General features: G+C 39.6%; 1 protein-coding gene across 2 annotated transcripts in view; it reads left to right on the top strand.

Annotated features, from left to right (window-relative positions):
* Positions 1-20,689, top strand: part of FHIP2A (FHF complex subunit HOOK interacting protein 2A) — a 33,853-nt gene that overhangs the window by 214 nt on the left and 12,950 nt on the right. The window contains exons 2-11 of one of the 2 annotated variants that reach the window (XM_086616545.1): positions 8,001-8,079; positions 9,836-10,005; positions 12,168-12,272; positions 12,621-12,743; positions 15,282-15,320; positions 17,097-17,390; positions 18,248-18,444; positions 19,642-19,756; positions 19,861-19,937; positions 20,039-20,231. In XM_086616545.1, the coding sequence (XP_086472671.1) occupies positions 8,001-8,079; positions 9,836-10,005; positions 12,168-12,272; positions 12,621-12,743; positions 15,282-15,320; positions 17,097-17,390; positions 18,248-18,444; positions 19,642-19,756; positions 19,861-19,937; positions 20,039-20,231 (1,392 nt within the window). The remainder of the gene's footprint in view (positions 1-8,000; positions 8,080-9,835; positions 10,006-12,167; positions 12,273-12,620; positions 12,744-15,281; positions 15,321-17,096; positions 17,391-18,247; positions 18,445-19,641; positions 19,757-19,860; positions 19,938-20,038; positions 20,232-20,689) is intronic. The other variant, XM_086616544.1, reaches the window with a different exon arrangement.

Raw genomic sequence — 20,689 nt, 5'->3', positions numbered from 1 at the left:
CGGGGGGCTCGGCCCGCTCCTCGAGCGCGGCGCCCCTTCCTCCCGCGGGGCCTGCTGCCGAAGCGGGGCTGGCGGCGAGTAGCCCCGCCGAGCCGGCGTACCCGCCGGCAGCCGCGGCCGCGCCGATCCCGGCTCGCCCCTGCCGCGGGGCAGGGAGGCGGAGGCCGAGCCGCCGGGCAGGCCGCGGCCCGCCGCGGGCCCTGCGCGGCGCCCGGGAAGGGAAGGGAGCGAATTGCCCCGGCGCGGGAGCGGCCGGCTGGGGCTGCCAGGAGGGCACGGCACGGCTGCTGCGCGGCGCTCGGCGGCGGACCCGGGCGGCCCTCGGCCAGGGGGGCCGCCTCCGGGCTGTCACCGCCGGTCGCGGCCCTTCCCGGTAGGCCCCGGTGCCCTGCGCCGGGTGCGAGAGCGGCCCGTACCCGGTCCGTCTCAGCCATGCCGGGTGCTTTCTGGAGAACAAGTAAGAAAGGAGATGAACCCAGCAGACTTCTCAGCGTTTTCTGCTTGGGGTGGCCAGCGGACAACAGCAGTCGCTGTCTCTGGTGCTTTTGTGCGGTGATGTCTCTTCCAAAGCCATGTTTTCGTCCCTGTTTTGTTTTTTTAAAGCGGGGAGGGTGGAAAGGGAAGCTGAGGGGACCCGGGGCTGTGTGTGTTCCGTTAGATTTCGTCACGGAGACACAGACATCTGTGCCCGTCGCTGCTCTGGGGAGAGGAAAGCAGCGGGGCCTGTTCCTGAAGCTGCCATTGCTGTGGGCCTTATTCAGCTGCCAGCTTATCCGGGCGCCTTCACTGTCTGCGCAATTTATTAGTGTTGGCTTTTAGGTGAGGCAGGGTCCTGGCAGTAATGCCTCTGGCTGTCAGCACCTTTCTCAGTACGGCAGGGCGCTTACGAGACTGAGCTCGAAGAGGTGCGTCTTTGGTTAGGTGGTAGAAACGGGCAGTGAAACACTTCGGGAAGTGAAGACGGAAAGTGTTGAAGGAAGATGGTTCGAATGGGTGAAAAAAGAGCCTGCATGCCAAATCCTGCCTCATGTGAGGGGCACTCTTTGTGCATTAATGTACGCCTTGATGCTGCAAATACTTAAGCACACGCTTGACTTCGTGTGTGCCTGCAGTTCTGCAGCCTCCTCTAGCAGAATTACTCAGTTAGGCATGTATTAGTTAATTTCAGGTTCCTAGTTTGCTCTTTTAGTGGTAGAGTGGCAACTGGAAAGAAATGTTTTAAATAACGATGAAATGACTAATTTGAGAACTTTCCGTGACCACATATGAACACCTTCAATAGACAGTGCTTTGTTCAGAGGGGAAATGGAAATTAGTGGCTGAAGAACACTTGTTATGGTGAGCTGAGCCACATTTTGAATACAAGTGGATGACAGAGAGATGCAGGAGTGGAGAAAAAGTTATTTTTTCAGGACTATGGATTCAAGATATCTAATAAAAGTTATTTCTAGAAGAACATTTACGCTCTTGATGTGTACAAAAAATAAACAAAACTGCATTTATTGAGATCCATAAAAAACTAGGAAAAATGAATGAGTTGAATGGAAAAAGGGAAAAGCAGAGATAGTAGGGTCTAGACGATCTTTTTAAATTAAAAAATAAGCAAAAAACAGAAACATTTTGATAACATCATTTTGCAAGTGACTGCTATCAAACAACACGCTATATGTCCTTGCTCAACTCATGTGCCTTTTAGAATTGCCTCATCCTTCTAATACCACTATGATGGATCTCCAGAGAATAAATACTGCACTAAATTGCATTTACAGGGTTGTGACAAAAGCCAAGCACCGCATGCTAGGAATGAAACAGGAAATCACAAAAGCAAGACGATGTTAAGCGTGTTTCTTACTTTAGCTAGGAAGTTCGACCTAGTAATTCAAACACAGAACTGAGAAATAGAAACTTTTAACCAGTTTTGGGGCTGTGACTTTACATCATTGTTTCATTCTCTCTTCAACTAAAGTATGTGGGCTACTTAGCTTTGCTACTCTGGAAATGAAAACTGGTGTAAAGCCTAAATATTAAGTAAGTCCACCTCGATTCTGCCAGCTGCTTTCAGAACCTAGAGAATTTAGAGCATCATTTTTCTTGCTGTTACTGCTGCGAAACAAGTATAGCTGGTGCAGCCTCAAGTGGACTCAGTTTCAGCCCTGAATATCAGCAACAGAACTGGTAACTAAGATATAAATTCTCAAAGGTTTTGACTGCCTGCCTCCCTGAGGAATACAGTTGCAGCTGAACAGTTTTCAACTGAGCTGGACACTGAGTACACTTGGAGTGCCTAGGCTTAGCTTCCGTTGGTAGCACTACTTTAAATCAGAGTTGCTTAGGTAGCCCTGCTCCCTTGTCATTTCTTCTGCACATCACATCACTTATATAATGCTCCTGTCCTGCCCCAGGGCCCGTGGGCCTGCAGACTTGAGAGAGATGCATTTAAACAGTAAGAGTTCCTATGTCATTAGATAATCGTCGTTAATCTTACCCTCAATATGTCATCTCTCTGAACTATGACGAGGAGTTCCAAAGGTTGACAGTTTAACACACGTAGGAGTATTTGCCTTTCACTTGTTGTGAGTGTACCGCTCTTTAATTGACTGCCTTCAGGACAGGACTGTGATGAGGCAAACATAAGGGACCGGTTGCTTTTTGTTAAGACTTTTCCTTACCTTCAATAACTCAAAACTTTCAGTCTTTTCTGCCCACATTGTCCAAGCGTGTGAAGTTTTATTCCTGATTATCATTTCAACTGAATCCTAATTTCTGACACTTCTTATCATATGTCAGCCCTGCCAGTATTTCAGATATTTTCACCCTTTGTGGATTTCTCTGCAGCATCCAGATGAGCAAACACCATTGTGGTATCGTCCCGAAAGACGATCCTTAAATTGGGTTGAATGGGTCGGTGAGAATGGTGGAGAGTTCTACAGTCTTTGTTCTCCTACCTTACTTCAGGGCAGAACAGAAATGTTGTTGCTTTATGGGGTTAATACTAATGAATCTGTGACAGTTTATATATGGCTTGTCTCCAAGATATTTTCTCTTCGCTATTCATTTCTGATATACTTTTATCCCAGGCGTATTCCAGGAGTGCTACATTCTCAGCAACATACAAAACGTAGTGTACAGTAACAGAGCAAGTTAGACTTATTTTTTCTCTTATTTGTTGCTCTTCACTCATGTTTCCCTAGACAGAATAGCTTGTCTGTAAAGTGATCGCTTGATGTTCAAAGGACTTTTGTTTGTGTTTGATTTGCGCTTTCAGGAGATGTTTCATCTCAATAGTGAAGTCAAAAGGATGTTTTTGAGCTCTGTACCTTGAGCAGGAAAAAATATGATTTTGATTGTTTTGAGTTTTGCAGTTTGCTGTCAAACAAGATTGATTGTATCACTCTCTTGGTGTCAGGGAGTGAATTTAGATTTTGGTGTCTGCTGCACATTTTGGGACCCCTCTCTACCAATCTGTTATTCTGCTGTATCTCTTACACTGGTACCTTACCATGCTCTTAAGTAGCTTCTTGTCTATTCATGTTTTGAGGCAAAGCTGAGCTTTGAAAGAAACCGACTCACTCCCTACAGGTACTGCTCCAAAATCATGAGCATAACCGCCCAGAACAAGATTTATTCTTCTTGAACCCACTTTATTTGATGTAATGACCTCACATTACTGATTGCTTTAATATTGTGCTGCTGTTAACAAATTATGATGACAAAATTTAGTGCATCACTTGCAAGCATGTGCAGTGTTAATGGTATATGTGAAAGCAGTGACCGTTATAAACTCTGTTCATTCACCAGCTGGAGAAATAAAGTAAACCTTCAAGCATTAGTCCTTTTTCAGATTTTCCCTCAGGGCGAACCTTCACACTAGTAAAGTAGTAAGATGGAAGAAGAACATCGAGCTGCTGCTGTGGTTTTCCTTGTTTCAGCCAGGGAAGTGTGCAGGCACTTCCCCTTCGTTTGTCTTTGGCCTAATTTCAGCTTTCTTTTTCTGACCAGACAGTACCAATGTTTTCTTTACTTGGTGCATTTGTCCAAAAGATATTGCAGGATATCACCAGCTTCAGCTGTTTCCGTTCTTTTCAGTATTGAATTACACTTTTGAAAAGCATAAATGAAAAATATGAGAATTACTTTTAAATGCACAAAGGAATTGCTGTTAAATGCTGAATGTTTATATAATTCTTTGCTCTTGATGTAATTTTTTTTCCTGCCCAAACACGAATTCTGTATGCTTTTGAAAACTACATAGAACTGTATTTTGGACAGATTTTATAACGAGCAGACTATAGTTCTGGTCAAAAGTTCTCCTGAACACAGCACTTTTCCTGGAAGGAGTGGGTTCAGTCATTAGTAACGTATTGTTACCAGGATGATAACGCAGCATGTGTTAAGTTTAGCTCATAAATGAGGACGCTCACTCACTCAGTCCCAGGAAGCTCAACTGTTGGAGTTGGGAACCAGATGGAAGAGCTAATCAATGTCTGCTCAGATGGGCTGGTTTTTAGTAGTATTTAGTGAATTTTGGCTATTTCATATACCAACACCCACACTGCAGTCTTGTAAGATGTTGGGTGGGGTTTTTTTTGCAAAGGAGGAGAACTTCACTTTGATATTAGGAATCAATAGCTCAAAATTAGTAAGAACATATGTAGTTACATAAAAGTGAATTAATATAACTGCAAGAAATAACTGCACTTTTAAGGTAATGCCTTCCAATTAGACAAATAGCAGGAACTGATGGACTTCGCAATAAATTTTATTTTGCTTCAGAATCTTTAAACAAGTTTGTGTGCTTTTACAAGAGAATCGTTATGCAGATTGGCAACTGTAACATATATTTCATCTCAGCTGGTAGCTAATAATTCATCCTAAAATAGAAACTACAACTTCATCCTAGAATTACCTGTCCTAGTAGGGTTAAAGCATGTCAGCCAAGTATTTGGGAGCTTACATTTTTCTAATGCGTTCCAGTGCTGGGCTTTGTTTGTGTATAAGCTGATATCTTAGTCTTGGACTTTACCTTGATTTTGTGTCTGAATAACTAAATTAAGAGGGTTGAGGTTTTTGGTTTTTTTTTCATTTTTTGTCAGTAAAACACTTCTCTCAGAATAATACATAGCGTTATTGGAGTTACATCTCTGTTAAATATTCCCTGGAATAGCTGTGCTGTAAAAAGCAGGTTTATACTAGGTCCATCTGCAGTTGGAAGAGGAATTTGGGGGTGGGAGTGTTTGAGGGTGGGGATACTTTAACTGAACAAGTGAAAAAAAATATTTTTTCTGTGTTGTTAGCTGTCACTGAGTCTGGTAGCCCCATGCAGGCGAAGCTGCCACGGCTCTGTATCACCGGGTTCAGTTGGTGGCAAGGTTGAGCGTATGTTCCCAATAGGTGTGCTTGTACACACGTACATAGGTGCACACCCATGCTGGTGGTATCTCTGGTATCTCTGTCTTGCAGTCCTTGATCAGAGAAGACTCTGTGAAATCACTGAGTATTTTAATTAAAAAGGGCAGGACCTGTCCCTGAATTACCTTTTCACCTCTGAGAGGAGTCCCTGGGGTCGTTTGTTGGGAGGGAGAATGTCTGTATCCGCAGTTCTCTCTCACAGTGGATAAATTATTGACAGTGCTGAGAAGTGAAATCCTTTTCCTGGCACTGCTCAGAGGCACTAAATTCATCTCGAGGCAGATGAGGCTAGAAGAAGTGGAGAGGAAAATCATATCAGTCAAGGATAAATCTTTAATGTTAGCTATCGTGTATTACTTTGGAAATAGAGTGGTCTGAAAGGCCTGGTATTCTTCAAAACTGGTCGCTGTGCCATTCATCAGCCAGAGCTGAGATTTCAGTACAGTTTTATTACAGAAAGATGCAAAATGATCATTACATTGCTTGAAATAGACATCTACAGCCGCAAGTGTGACATCTGAAGCATAATACAAAATATTGTATGCTCAGTCTTTTTTTTTTCAGTTATTCTTCTGAATTTCAATAACCTAGTAAACTTCATAAAAAAAAAACACGCTAGTTTTGTCCAGTGTGCGGTGTCCTGATATTTATTCTGTGGTAGCTGGTGTGCCAAAGTGCTGCTCTCAGTGCCCAGCCATGGAAATATGGAAGACTTAATGAGTCCACAGACTGCCAGGGAGTGGATGAGCAAGGTCAGTGTGGTTTCCTGGTTGCCATTTGTGAGGGCACATTTCCACACAGGATGCAGACGTAGATAGTTACCAAACACCACTACTTTTTAAAGTCTTGCATTTCCAAGTCCTGTGTGCAGAGTCATTAACAATTAGCCTTCCACTTTCTTATCACTCCAGGGCATGCTGTTCATACACAGGGCTTTATGTCTTTACCAAGACAAATTTAAGTGTCATTAAATTCAAGGAAAAGAAAAGACTGATGTGGAAGACTTGCAAGGCTTCCAGAGACCAACACTACCGAGTGAAAAGTAAACAGATGTTTGAGCCTTGTGCTTCTGTTTGTCCAAGAGCTGAGGCAGCTCAGCACTTTTTAGGCCCTACGAGGAGACACTAGAGGAATTCAGAGTTATTAATCTCAAATGTGGTGTCTCTAGCTTCTGAGGGAAAAGCTTTTCGCTGTAAGGGTGACTGAGCCCTGGCACAGGTTCTTGGAGAGGTTGTGGAATCTCCATCCTTTGAGATATTCAAAAGCCATCTGGATGTGGTTATGGCCAACCTGCTCGAGGTGACCCTACTTGAGCTGAGGCGTGTTGGACCAGGTGATCTCCAGAGGTCCCTTGCAACCTCAGCCACTCTGTGATTTTGTGAAGGACTAGACTGCATAGCTTGTTGGGATGATTCAATTCCTTATCCTTCCAAAATGGACACACCAGCTTATATATGGGATTCTTTCTGTTTGCCCACAGGTCTTATTGCTACTATCATGTCAAGTGATAATCTTTTATTTCAGGATTATCTATAAAAGAACAACTCGACTTGATTGTCAAAAAAAACCCCTCGAGCAAGTAGGATTAGGCCTTGGTAACTACAGACCCTCACACAATCTGTTGAGTGGTGGGGGTTTTCCCTGCAGGATTCCTGATCTTACTGGCTCTGAACGTTTTATATTGTGATCACGAATTCAGTGTTTGCCTCAAGTCTCACTTTGGAGAGCAGAGTGGTAAAATGCTTTTTTTTTCACATGCTGCCTGGGGTGTTGCAGTTGTTTGTGCCTGGGGTGTAATGGGCTGCAGGGGCTGGGCACCCATTCTCAAGCTCGGAGAGGATGGAGCAGTACTGGTGTTGCCTGGGTGGGAGGCTGTGTTTTGTTCTTGCAGCATGTTATTCCTGGCCAGTCACACCCAACTGGCCTCCCAGATTCCTCCAGAAAAGAAACTTCATTTTTTTTTTCGGAAATGAAATAAGAAGTGTATTTGTTAAAAAAAAAGGAACAATCTGTCAAGCTCTGGGGACAGGCCAGTTGTGCAAACAAAAAAAAAAAAAAAAAAAGAAAAAAAAAGAAACAAAGATCTTTTAAAAGTTGTGGTTAACAGGAAAAAAAAGCATGGTTAACATGGCAAAAGCAGCTAATGGCTAATTTTAAGGGAGCAGAGGGAGAGAGGAGAACAGAGCGTGCAGAAGAGGAAGATGGCATCAAGGGCAGATGTAAAAGAAGATTTTTTTCCTACAGGACAAAACTCTGAGATCTAAACAATTCAAACCTACATTTCTGGTGTTGCTTTGCTGTATGAGCAGTTGCTTTTGTTGCTTCAGATAGATTGTCTGGTCATAGAGACATCACAGAGGTTACTACTGATGTTCACAAGCTAGGCAGTGTGACCTGGGGCTTGTGCCATGAATAACATGTCCTTGTTAAAGGTAGAGGAGCACAGAGGAAGAATTGTAGCACTAGTCTGCAACAGTTTACTTCCAAGTGTAAGACAGAATTCCATTTAATATCTGAGGAAATATATTTATTTATTCCTAACTGTTTTTTTGTTTATTGTTTGTTTTGTGTTTCCCCCCCCCCCCCCATAGCTCGCACCTTCCCTTCCATTACAAGAAGATTTTGTTTACCACTGGAAAGCAATCACCCATTACTACATAGAGACGTCAGGTAAAAGAAGAAAACATTCTGATTTTATCTCTTTATTGTTAAAAAGTAAAGATTAAGAAATACTAAAACGAGTCATGTCTTTTATCAAAATACCAACAATAACAATTAGTAATCAAAAATATTTTGTGCCTCTGTTCATCCCTTAAAAAGTAGGCATAAAAACAATCAAGGGAAGATCTTCTTTCCTGAGTACCATGCAGAGAATTGTATGTTTTCACGTCCAACCCAATTTCTGTATTCAAATATTCTGTTCAATCTAAACAGACAACTACAGAAATGTAGTCCCTGCTGTTAACCTTTCTATTGTTTTGCATCAGGGATTTTCTTTTTCTTTCCGAGATTTTAACAAAGAAATTTTGTGGTCATAGATTTTACCAGACATAACACATTTTGTTAAAACTTACTCAGATGTTATTCTGCTCTTCTAAAAAATGAGTATTCTGATGAAATATGGCTGTAGTTGCTTTTTCTTAAACTTTTTCCCTGGTTTCCTACAACAGTTATGCGACTTTTAAATTTTGGTCCTAGTTATTAAACTATTAAGTTTTTAAAGTGAATGTTACCATGCTTTCCTCAAGCTTATTAGTTCTGTATTTCTGTGTTTGTCTGGCACTGGTGATCTTGTTTATATCAATATTTACTCTTACAAGCTGAAACTCGACCCTTGGTTCTAAATACCCATCTTTCGGAACGCTATGTGATGTTTCCTAAGGTAGAAATGACGGTGGTGGAGGAAAACTGATACCTACGATTATGTGGTGCAGTATAAAAGCTGACCTCTCTCCCAGACTTTCCAAAGTCTTGTGAAAAACAAGTTTCCACTCAGTGGATATATTTCTGTCCTCTGCGGTGGGAGCAGAATTGTGCGTAGGAAACTCAAGCAAAACACTCTAGGCTAACTGGAGGTTGTGGTAGAGATCAAAATCACTCTGATACGGCGATTTTCCTTTGTGGTCTTGTTGCCATTCGCATGCAAGTGATACTTATTTTTAGATTATTGCATAAGAAGTAGTAAACATTTCGCTAGTGGGCTATTTGTTCAAGCAGAATTTAGCTGAAAAAAAACCCTCCATGTGTGGACATGCTCTACAATGTTAATGCCAGCTCCCACTGCCAGTGGCATAAATCCACATCAGCTTCATGACTTTAATCTAATGAAATCAGAGTCTTACCATTTACTTCATGAAGTTTGACAGAATGCTATCTTAATGCAGAAAGTATAAAAGACAGATTTAAAGACTTCTGAAGAATAAACAGCATGGAGTTTGGGGTTTCTTTGTTGTTATCATTAGAAAAACCATTTATTTAATTATCTAGTTTGCAAAGGAACTGATCAGCTCCAAATTAAGCTGATCTTAGAGGCCGTTCATAGATTTCAGAAATCTATGTGAAGAGTCAAAGAGGAAGTTACCGAGACAGAGTGGATACTAACCAGAATATTGAGAGTTGAGCCTTTCTCTCCCCGAGCTTGGTTTCTGACTGTAAAAGTTTTCCTTTTTGACGGTGTTATTAGTGCATGTTTTCAAATTTGTCATTTCAGCTGTTCCCCATTGCAAGGATAACTGCCTAGTGCATATTGCACTTTACATTTCCAGATACGGTTCTGAAAATTCGATTTAAAACATGTTAAAAAACTTACATGCTGTATATAAGATTCTTTAAATGAGTGGTCATGTTTTTATATCTTAAATTTGGAAGTGAACTTCAGAAAAGTGAGGACAATATTTTAATAATTCTTATTTGCACATCTATTTAGATGACAAAGCTCCTGTGACTGATACCAACATTCCTTCTCACCTGGAACAGATGTTGGATATTCTAGTTCAAGAAGAAAATGAGAGAGAATCGGGCGAAACAGGACCATGTATGGAATATTTGCTACATCACAAGATTTTGGAGACGCTCTACACACTAGGAAAAGCTGATGTATGTCCTTCTCAGCAGAGCAGATTATCTTTTGTGTGAGGTCCTAATTGGAATAGGGACAGAAGTTCTACAGTAGGTGGTAGTGTGGGATGCTGAACTCTAGCAAATAGCTGTTAGCGTATGTTACCAACTTATTACAAATAACAGTCTTCTACAAGTGTGATCCAAGTGAGACAACCAGTGAGGTGCTGACTAGGCAGGACCCTGCGATTTGTTACTTGCCACTCTGATAATATTGACTGGGAAGCTATAAGTAGGAGAAACATTTTTGTTCAGTCTAGAGTTTATCTGGCTTCTACAAGACAGTATTATCCCGCTCTGTCTTTTGTTAAGTGCTGGGAGATTGTTCGGTGAAAAGTGCTGTATCAACTACAAATTTTGTTTAATTTTTCTTAATGTGATGAGTTACTGCTCAGAAAGACTTCCGTATCAGAAAGCATTAATTTAAGCTGATCCTGAGATAGAATTCACATCCGAGTCTTTGGTATGAATGCAGCCCTTGGCAATGTTGTCTGGTTCTTCTAATGTCTGCTTTGTGGCACATACAAAATTAGCTTCATGGTCTTGGTCCATTCTTGTTACTGTATTTCTTGGTAGACTTATGAGCTGAATTTGTGGAGTTGGATGGATAATGGGGTGAATGAACTTGGCAGCTTTTGTGATAGAACTTCTTGTATCGTGCTGCAGATGCAGTTAGCAAAGCATTGTGTATCCTGTTCCAAGGATAACTGGAATTCTCCGTTGTTTTATTCTCAGTCAGTCTTTTACGTGTTGTTGTTGGTTTTCAATCTACTCCATTTCACATATATAGACACTGTAGGGTACTAGCTATCTGAGCCTGGCATGTTCCTCGCTCTGGAAGGACCAGAGCTCTGCAATTCCTGTTACTATAGCTGTCCTATGATGAGGCTAAGATACATGATGTATTGAAAATACTTCCTTAGAAATACGGCTTGTTCAATAATCTATAAACTTTGTCAAGAAACCAAGATGAAATGGTGGCATATGTGAAGAGGGTAATTAGTAGTATGTTTCTAAGAGTTGAGAGAAGTCGTTTTGCTCTCATGCAAATATGCCTGTACGAGCAATTCTTGTACAGCCTGTCGTTACACTTTGCCACTTGTGAGTTGATATATCTGAAGTAAACATACTGTTCAGTGCTTGCAAGATGTTGCAAAGATCTGTTGCAAAAAGAATAATATCCTTTCACAGCAGTTACTTAGACTTATTACATTATTGTAGTTGCACCCTGATGGTACACACTTTGCTATTCTTTTAAATGGATTGCTTGACAACTCAGTGATAATTAGGGACTAATAATCTAGGGATAATTACCTTGGAAGGAGAACCAGATTAGGCAGTTGTCATTCCTGGCTGTTGCCACCCGTGCTCCATTCACCTGTGCAGTGAACCAGATGTGGGAAATGACACGGGTTGAAATTAACCTATGGAATAACAGCATTTATTAACATGATAGAACACATTGGAGAGGGGGATTTAGCTATAAACAAAGGTACATAAGGGACCACGAGCCATCAGATTTCATGGAGATAGGAAAGTACTTTCATGTGACATGGTGCATGAGAGACAGTAGAACAAGGGTCTGGATGTTCCACAGATATTTCTGATTTATATTCTGCTGAATGTCAGGGAAAACAACAGCTTTCTCTTGTCCTGGAACATCTGTGCATTTATAAATGCTCTATCTGTCTAAGGTTAATTGTTCATGAATTTAAAAAACCTTTTGTAAACATTAAAATGTTTATAGTTTGTCATTGTATATACTGACTCACTAAATTGCTGGATTTTTTGGCTGAATACTGTAAAAGTCAGCTGACCTGTAGCCAATTAATTCAGAGTTAATTTTCCCTTATCATTGTATTGATAGGGAATATTTCCTTGAAAGATTGGTAGAAGTCTGCACAAGGGCAATTAACTGAAAGTATGAATAAGTTGAAAAAGAAAACAGTAATGAGATGCAACATTTTTTGTTGATCTCTGTTAAGATCGATAAAAGTAATATGTTAACAGATGATTTTTTAAAAAAATAGTTTTAGATAAATTATTGCTGTTTAATTAGCCATTTTGAGTGACAAACTTGCATCTGTGTTTCTCTGTGCATTTCTTATATTTTTGTTATTGTTCATCGGTTTCTGTTTCAGTGTCCTCCAGGAATGAAACAGCAAGTTTTGGCTTTTTATACAAAACTTCTTGGAAGAATACGGCAACCTCTTCTTCCTCACATAAATGTGCATAGACCAGTGCAGGTACTGTTCAAATTTTAAGTAAACTATATTTCTGTATGACAAGTTTCTCTTAATCTGCTGTAGCTAATAGTGTCTTTAATTATTCTGTTGTTGAGTGAGTTAAAGAAACTGCTCAAGTGCAATATCAGTTTTCATGTATTGATGATCAGAGCCTTGAACTGCCATTGCAGTGCAAGTCGTAAGTAATAAAGAGTTTTGTTCATAGCAATCTAAATCTAGAGCAAACGTTCAAGTCAATAATCATACATCATTGTAGTGTGTATATAGAAAAAGAATGCAGTCCTTCGTTCCTAGAAGGAGCTCTAACTTATTTCCTGACTTAATTGTTCACTTTTCTTCATGTGACAGAAATTAATCAGGCTGTGTGGTGAAGTTCTGGCAACACCAACAGAAAATGAAGAAATTCAGTTTCTCTGTATAGTATGTGCAAAGCTGAAACAGGATCCATACCTGGTCAACTTCTTCCTTGAGGTGAGTAAATCAAATCAAAATTTTCCAGGTGTATTTACTGTGTCACTGACAACATCTAAGAGAGAGCTGGAGGTATCACATTGTGCTTCATAGCTTAGTTTTCATTCACTCTGTGATTTTTTTTTTCTCCTGTAGTATTAGAAGTTTGGTCGTTTTTTTTTTTTTTGGCTTCCAGAGACTTGATGCATCGGATTATTTTTACTGGAATTTCATTCAGGGCTCACAAATATACCTGCCTGGGGTCCGTATCCTTTGTAGTGAAAGTGCCTTTAGAGTAGGGATATGAATTGTAACATAGAACACTGTGGAAGGAGACCTTGGATTTCTTACGTTGTTTTGTCTTCAGCCCAATAAAGACTAAGGGACAGATTGCGTGGGGCATTGAAACCTTGCAAGTTGCTAAGTGTTCTACAGGATTGGGCCCTCATTCTGTAGTGGCACATATGGCCTAGCTGCCGTGCCAGCTTGCCATCTACAATATGACATTATTTTCTGTCTGTGAGAAAGCCAAATATCTTTACTTCCTCTTCGAACTTAACATGTGGCATTGATGAAATCAGAGTGGGAGGAGAAAGAATTTCAAGACTGACTTTCTGTTCCCATTTAGAAAGAGGATATAAAAGTTTAATTTATAAAAGTCTATTTAGAAATGCCTCCTTCTCCCACTTTGATGTTTCCTATGGTGATGCAGTATCTACATAGGTGAAGAGACAGAGGTATAGTATCCTCCAGGAATACTTTACAAGCTTTCTGCAAACAAGATCTGTAACAGCAAAGGCTGTTAAACTGCAAAGATACATTATTTTCCATTGAGTATATGAATATCACTTGTAAGTCAGTAGTAAAGAATCCATCTTGAGTTTATTTTTAGCTTAATTAAATACCACCCTGATTGCCATTGTATCCACTGTAGTTGTGCAAGCAGTAAAAATGGGGTAAGGATCAAAAAGTTGGTGTTTAAACATCAGAAGCACTGAGAAGCAAACCACTAGATATATTACATGGTAGAAGTCCAAACAAGGATTACTTTTCATGTTGTTTATGTAAGTTGTATGGTCTGAAAAGAACCCTCTGAATGACTCTCATACTCAAATAATGACCTTGAAATCAAACCTGAGAACCCCAATCATAAGAACCACAAGTGTTTTGTCAGACATTAGTGTTCTTCCTCAAAATAGCAAAATTTCAGTACTAAAATTCAGACATGGAAAAACAGATGATTCCAAATTTCAAAGAGATCTCTAGTTTCACACAATGCTGGCTATAGAGTTCAGGCAAGCTGAAGAATATTTCTTGTAGCTCCTCTTTCCTTCACGACATTATTCTAAATGTCATAATCTGAGGCGTATGTCTTCACAGCTCCTGATAGTTGTTTTCAGATAAAGTATTTGCAGTGCAGAATTGTCTTTTATCAGAATAGAATATTCTGGTTGTTCACTTCTATGCCTCTTAGAGGTGCTATTGTTTTGACTTGATAGCTGTTTCTGACTTTCAAATGCGTGAAAGGGTAAGTTTACACAATTCTATGTGGCGTTTATCTCTCAAATCTCCAACACATACAGACTGAAATGCAGACACATCTCTCCAAAGCAGTCTGTTTGTATCTGTTCGTTTTGCTTCCTTCTTTGGCTTTTCCTAATCAATTTCTACAGTATTTTATGGACATACAAAACTGAGTGTGTATAAACCCAGGATTTCCTTTGTATGATTCCTTATCAAATAGTTTGTTGATAGAATGCTGTTTGTATTCTAGTAAAATCTTTCACCTATATTGCTTAACCAATAAGGCTATATGGCATAGCTGTATCTCTTGGGTGAGTTGCTTTTGTTATGGAAGTAATAACTGGAAGAACTGCATTCTACATTTTTAAACCTTTAAAATCCATATACTAATTTTATTCTGGCTTTAATTTATTATTTTATTTAAACTGAGTTTTCCTTGTCCTTGTGTAGAGAGAAAGAACATACATGTGAATGTCTGACATCATGTGTATCTCAGTCATTGTTTTATGCTAAACTCATTATGTCATATTTTTCCTTATTTGTTTATTCCTTAGTTGCCCCATCTCATTTCATCCCATCTTATGCGAGATGCTCCTTGCAACTCATTGTTCTATGCAAAGGGAGACTTGATTCTATGTGTTTCAGTTTCTGTTCTTGAGACCTTAAATAAGTTCTAATATAGTGTCTGTTTAAAAGTTATGCCTTCATTTTATAAAATGAACAATAGTTTCACTATTAACTTCTTCTTTCCTTACTACAAATTACTAGCTTTATATTTCTTACCACCAATTAAGTAGAGATTCTCATTAGCTGTGATATCACTTGATTTTTTCACAGAATTCTTTTTAAATCTATCTGAACTTAGGCATGGCATTGTCCACCACAGATTTTGAAACTCTGATAGTTATATATCATGAAAATATAAAAATAAATGGTTTTTTATATTGTTTGCTCTCGGTTGATGCTGAATTCACTTGGAGGAGTACTTTGTCTAGAAAGCGTTGAATATGTGTTTTATGTAACTTTTTCTATTAGGTCATTCAGGATCCTGTTTTGCACCTTTACAGGAGGCAGGTGAGCAGCTAAGCTGCAGAATTGCATGATTAGACAATAGGAAGCTTAAACACACGCAAAAACTGCCTCTGTGTTGTTTGATGTACAGACTTGCCTTGTGTCACCTGCCTGTGTAAGAGTAGCGAGCTATGGACAAGTTTCTAGGGGCATTTATACATTTATGTATGTAAGGTCTTCTCATCAATGCCTTAGCTAAATAAACTATAACCTTTCAAATGACAGAAGAGTGCAGGCATGAGGTAATAGGCCAATGTAAGATAAAATAAGTTTTTTACAAAATATTATCTAATTTTTGAAAAAAATAGCTTTTCTCTTTAGCAATCCTGCTTGCTACTTGAGTAATGCCAGCAGCAGTGTATAATCCAGGACTGAAATGCAGTTCCAGCCTTTAGTTCTGCTTTGTGTGCAAGGCTTATCTTTGTGATTGAGATACTCCTGTGTATTGATAAAATATATGGGAGGATACTGGAAGACTTTAGAAGATTTAGGGATAGGCAGATGTGGTTCAGACAGACACATTTTTTGTTGCTTTGCAGCCTTATGCATCACTGTAAAAAAAAAGTATATATGTTGAAGGAGTGATTTTTCTACTGTAGTCAAAAATCATACTTATTTTATAGCATGCATTATGCTGCAATTACCACTGGGTTGCCTCTCCAGGGAATGGGTTATATGAGAGTATCACAACATTCAGTACAAATTCTCCACAAAGAATGCACATCAATCAATCAAGTGTTCACAGCGGTTCTCTAGTTTGCTGCCTGACACTGCCATGTAGTTAGTCCCTGCTGGTTTGTATGTACTAAACGCCATTAACCCCAAATGGTTACTCTTTTAAATTATTAATGCTTGAGAGATATTTGTAATAGTTTTGGCATTATCACAGAGGAGAGAAACACTTTGGATTTACAATCTCACTGCTGTACTCACTTGAAAAAATGTCTTGTGCGGAAGTCTAATTTATGGTTCTAATAAAGTATTCACCTGTGCTTATGCCAGAAGAACACTGAATTCTTGCCTTGCCATGAGTTTCTTTTTGGTATTACAGAGCACAAATTTAAATGTCATTTTATGTGCTGGAGATAGATTTATGGGAAGAGAGATGAGTTGCTTTCTTTCAGATTAAGTAGAGGTCCTTTGTAGCTTCTGAGAAGGTTCGCTGTGATCTGTTATAGTATCCAGTGCCCCATGCTAACTTATAGTATCTTCTGTCCATTCAATTTACTGAACAGTTTCTTCATGAGAAACACAACTTGAGAGTACTTTGCTGTCATAAAAGACGTTTTTCCCCCTTCCTGTTGAAGATAAAATCTCAAGTTTAGAATTAGTTTAATTGTATTACTCTAACTGGAAATAGTGTTTCAGGCATTAGAGGAATTTGAGGCCTTGACCTAGAAGGGGATGTTTCATAGCGTGTGTTAAGCTCTAAAGGTGCACTCATAAGGTAAATGAAAAACTTCTGTCAAATAGTGGGCAAATGGAATGAATATGTGCCTTCAGTGGTGGAGAGAAAAAGATGCCATCTCTTTGTAAATGGCATATTCAGCCTTGAACCAAAATGGTACAGGGCTTAGAAGAGATTTAAGCAGGTTAAAAAATGTGCTAGGTTTAAAAACTCCCACGCTCCCACAACCCATTGCATTCTGCATGGTTACTGTATCCAGCCTTGTAGAGAACTACTTCAAATGTTAATGTAAAAAAATTTACTTTTAGTAAATTTCTGCTTGAGGATGAACAGTAATTTCAAACATGTAATTCCAACAAAATGCTTTGCAGAGTAAGTTAAAAGCAATGGCTTCCAAAGGATCATCAAGTGTAATCACAGAAGACATGCTAAAAGGCCAAGACTCTTTGACAACAGACACAGGACAGCCTGTTCAGCCTGAAGAAATACCTAGTGCTGCTGGAGCGGAGCAAACGGAGAAGGGAGATGACCTTCCACAACAGGCAGATGATCTCTCTTTCAGTCTGGATGATCTAAATGTCACATCGTCACCTGAGTGCTCCACTGTTTGTCCAAATCAAGACTATAATTTAGTGAATTCTCTACTAAACCTCACTAAAAGTCCCGTGAGTTGTTTTTTTTCTTCTGTTTAATGTGATAAAATGAAATAATTTGTATGCTGTGTGAAGTGGGCAGAGGGAGTGAACACACATGTATGTGCACACTGTATTTTAACTATAAAAAGTGAAATGAGGTTTATTTTGCAGGCAGTTTTTGTAAATTGGCAATTTTCTTTGCCAATTCAGATTAAAGTGAAAATATTATTTTTGAAAATTAATATTGTTTGTTGATGGTAATGTGTTTTTTGAGCAATTTGTGTAGGATGCTGCATGTTTCACAGACAAGCTGCATAGGATAACCATTAGGTTAAATACATCAAAAAAGAATATTAAAAAACTGCTTTCAATTGTGCTGACTTAACCAAACCCACTTTTTTGGTAAAGGCTCTGGACTGTCTCTAGTGGTTTGATTTCTTTTAAAAACAACTGCTGTACGTCTTACCCAGCTCCATCCTCCGTGTCATACTTAGATTCTTTCAGAAGACTTAGAGGGGTTGGGAAGCCTGTAATTGCTACAGCAGTGTTGAGAGCAGAAAACTGAATCTACTGATGTACCTTGTTACTCTTAAGTGGTAGTTTACATTGTCTGGTACCTTGGTGTTAAGCTGACCTACCGCACTAGTTCTGTCAAAGGGAAGGTTGCCGCCGCTTTCTTAGTATGTGACATGGATTCAGGTGAGATTCTGTATTTTGCACCATCCAGATTCGCTAGAATTAAGTTTAAATGACTGATAAGGCAACAAAACTAAATGTGTTCACTCACTGTGGGGGAATGGAGAGGTTTTGTTTGGGAGATGTTTGCTTCTTGGTTTCAAGTGAGCTTCATTCACCCTCTGATTAATTCTTCCATGCCCTTCTGCCAGGACGGCCGGATAGCAGTGAAGGCCTGTGAGGGCCTCATGCTTTTGGTGAGTTTGCCAGAACCAGCAGCTGCCAAGTGCCTGACTCAAAGCACTTGTTTATGTGAATTGTTGACAGACAGGCTGGCCTCCCTCTACAAAGCCCTGCCTCAGTCACTGGATCCCTTAGACATTGAAACAGTGGAGGCAATTAACTGGGGGTAAGAATTTTATTTTTGTATTTAATACCCAAGGTGACTTTACACCCCTCCCTGAAACTAATTTTCCATAGGTAGATAAGATGTCTAAAATGTGCACGCCCCCATGCTAACGTCTCGAGAGCAGAGCTGAGGTCCCAGCTGCAGCACAGTGGTACGACTTTAGGCATCCGATGTACGCGTGATTTCTGACCTGGGGCCAGGTCTGGCTGCCAGTCCCTTGCAGAGATTCCTCAGGGGGCAGGTTTCGCCACTGAATTATGTTAGCAATTGTGGTGGTGTAGCTGCAATATCACGTAAAAATTATTTTCTTGTTCAGATGTTAAGGATTTAGGAAACATAAACTTTTTACAGTAAGCACTGTAGGCTGCTGCAGAGGCCAGGAAAGGTGTATTTGATAACAGGCTGTTGTTGCAAAATTTTTGCAGTAAAAAAGAAGAAGGAAAGAGTTACTGCATAACTCATCAGCATGAAGCAAAAGATACATGCCTGTTATCCTAATTGCTTGCATGTTAGGTTCCCAAAACACTTCTCTTCCCCACTCTGCCTTCATTATTATGATATGATCTATTAGTGATCTATTAGTACTGAGTTAAAAAGTTGGTGTTTGCAAAATAACTACCAAAATTTCTAGGGATTGGAATTTGAAGTTACAAGGGAAAAAACAACTTTGATTAGTGGGAGAAATAATTATTAGATTGCTTTACCAAAGAAAATGATGAATTTGTTATTCCGTAGAGCCTTTAAATCAAGATACACGTGTTTTTTTCTGAAAGACACAATCTAGTTCAGGCATATACTCTGTGGTTATGGTGGACTTGATGGAGGTTGCTTACAGAGTAGGGAAGAACAATTGCCTTCATTTTATACTTCTCTCACTGCAGGAGTTATCGATTACGTTTCTGTGGTCTGTGTTTCCTGGGAGAGCAGACTGGGTGATCAGTTTTCCCTTCTGGCTCAAGAAATACTTAACCAAACAGAGTTCTGCTGCTGTACATACTATGTATTCTTTAGCATTCCACTGAAAACCTGTGAAATGGTAGCACTGCCAGATTAGTAGATACCAGCAGAAAAGCTATTTTAATGTTCACTTCGTTGCTAGTAGATCATTAATTACTCTGTTAGGTTCAATAAGAATAAAGTCCAAGATTCTTCAATTAACTTGTAAATTAAATAAGTATTTTCCCCTGTGTTCTCTAGTTTGGATTCCTATAGCCACAAAGAAGATGCATCTGCTTTTCCAGGAAAAAGAGCGTTGATTTCGTTTCTTTCATGGTTTGACTACTGTGATCAACTCATCAAAGAGGCACAAAAGGTTTGAAATGTTTACAGATGATACAAATATATTCAGCAAATAAGTAGTTACAGTTTTTCTTAGCTTTTGAGTTTGAGACATACCATTTTGTACTTTTGTTTCAGATTGCTGCTGTTGCTATGGCAAAAGCTGTGCGGGAACGATTTTTCATTGATGTTATGGAACCCCAGCTGATGCAAACGTGAGTAGCATCCTACAAGACACAGCAGAACAGAATCCGAATCAAGCTGATTTTTTTCAGCTGAAATGCACTACGTATCTGACATGAAATTTTTTGTTCAGTTCAGAGATCGGAATCCTCACATCAACTGCACTATTGCATCGCATTGTTCGTCAAGTGACTTCAGATGTCCTGCTGCAGGAAATAGTTTATTTTATACTTGGAGAATCCAGAGAGCCAGAAACTTTGTCAGACATCAACAGGCATCCATTGCGACACAGGTTAATCGAACACTGTGATCATATTTCTGATGAGGTGAGAAGTGGTAATGATAGAATAATGTCTGCTGGCCAGTTCTGTCTTGCATAGCGTCAGTAAAAGTGCCATTGTGAGGCCTTCCCATATTTGTGCCAGGTTACTTTTTTTGCCAAGGTAAAGAGTTCTGACTGCCAGCCCTACAAATTCCTTTTAGAAGATAAAAGCCAAGTTATTTAGTCCAGCTAGCACAGTGTTCCCGTTAATAAAGATTCTGAATTTGCTTGCCCACTATGCATATCTAATTGGGCTTGCTCACCTGTAGGATAGGGCAAAATCTGTTTCTGTAATTGCATTTTAGTTCATGCTTTGTTACGTTGCATCGTTATTTTCCATGTTGTGTCAATTCTGTCATGCTGTCACATAAGGTATAGTTAAAAATTTCCTATTTTTTATATAAAGTAAGTGTGGTCTGAGAATATACACAATGCCAATTAGAAGATGATATAGTAACTGTA

This window comes from Tauraco erythrolophus, chromosome 9 (genome assembly GCF_009769465.1).
Source record: "Tauraco erythrolophus isolate bTauEry1 chromosome 9, bTauEry1.pri, whole genome shotgun sequence".
NCBI lineage: Eukaryota > Metazoa > Chordata > Aves > Musophagiformes > Musophagidae > Tauraco > Tauraco erythrolophus.
Note: the sequence above shows the minus strand (reverse complement) of the source record. Positions and strands in the feature narration are given on the sequence as shown.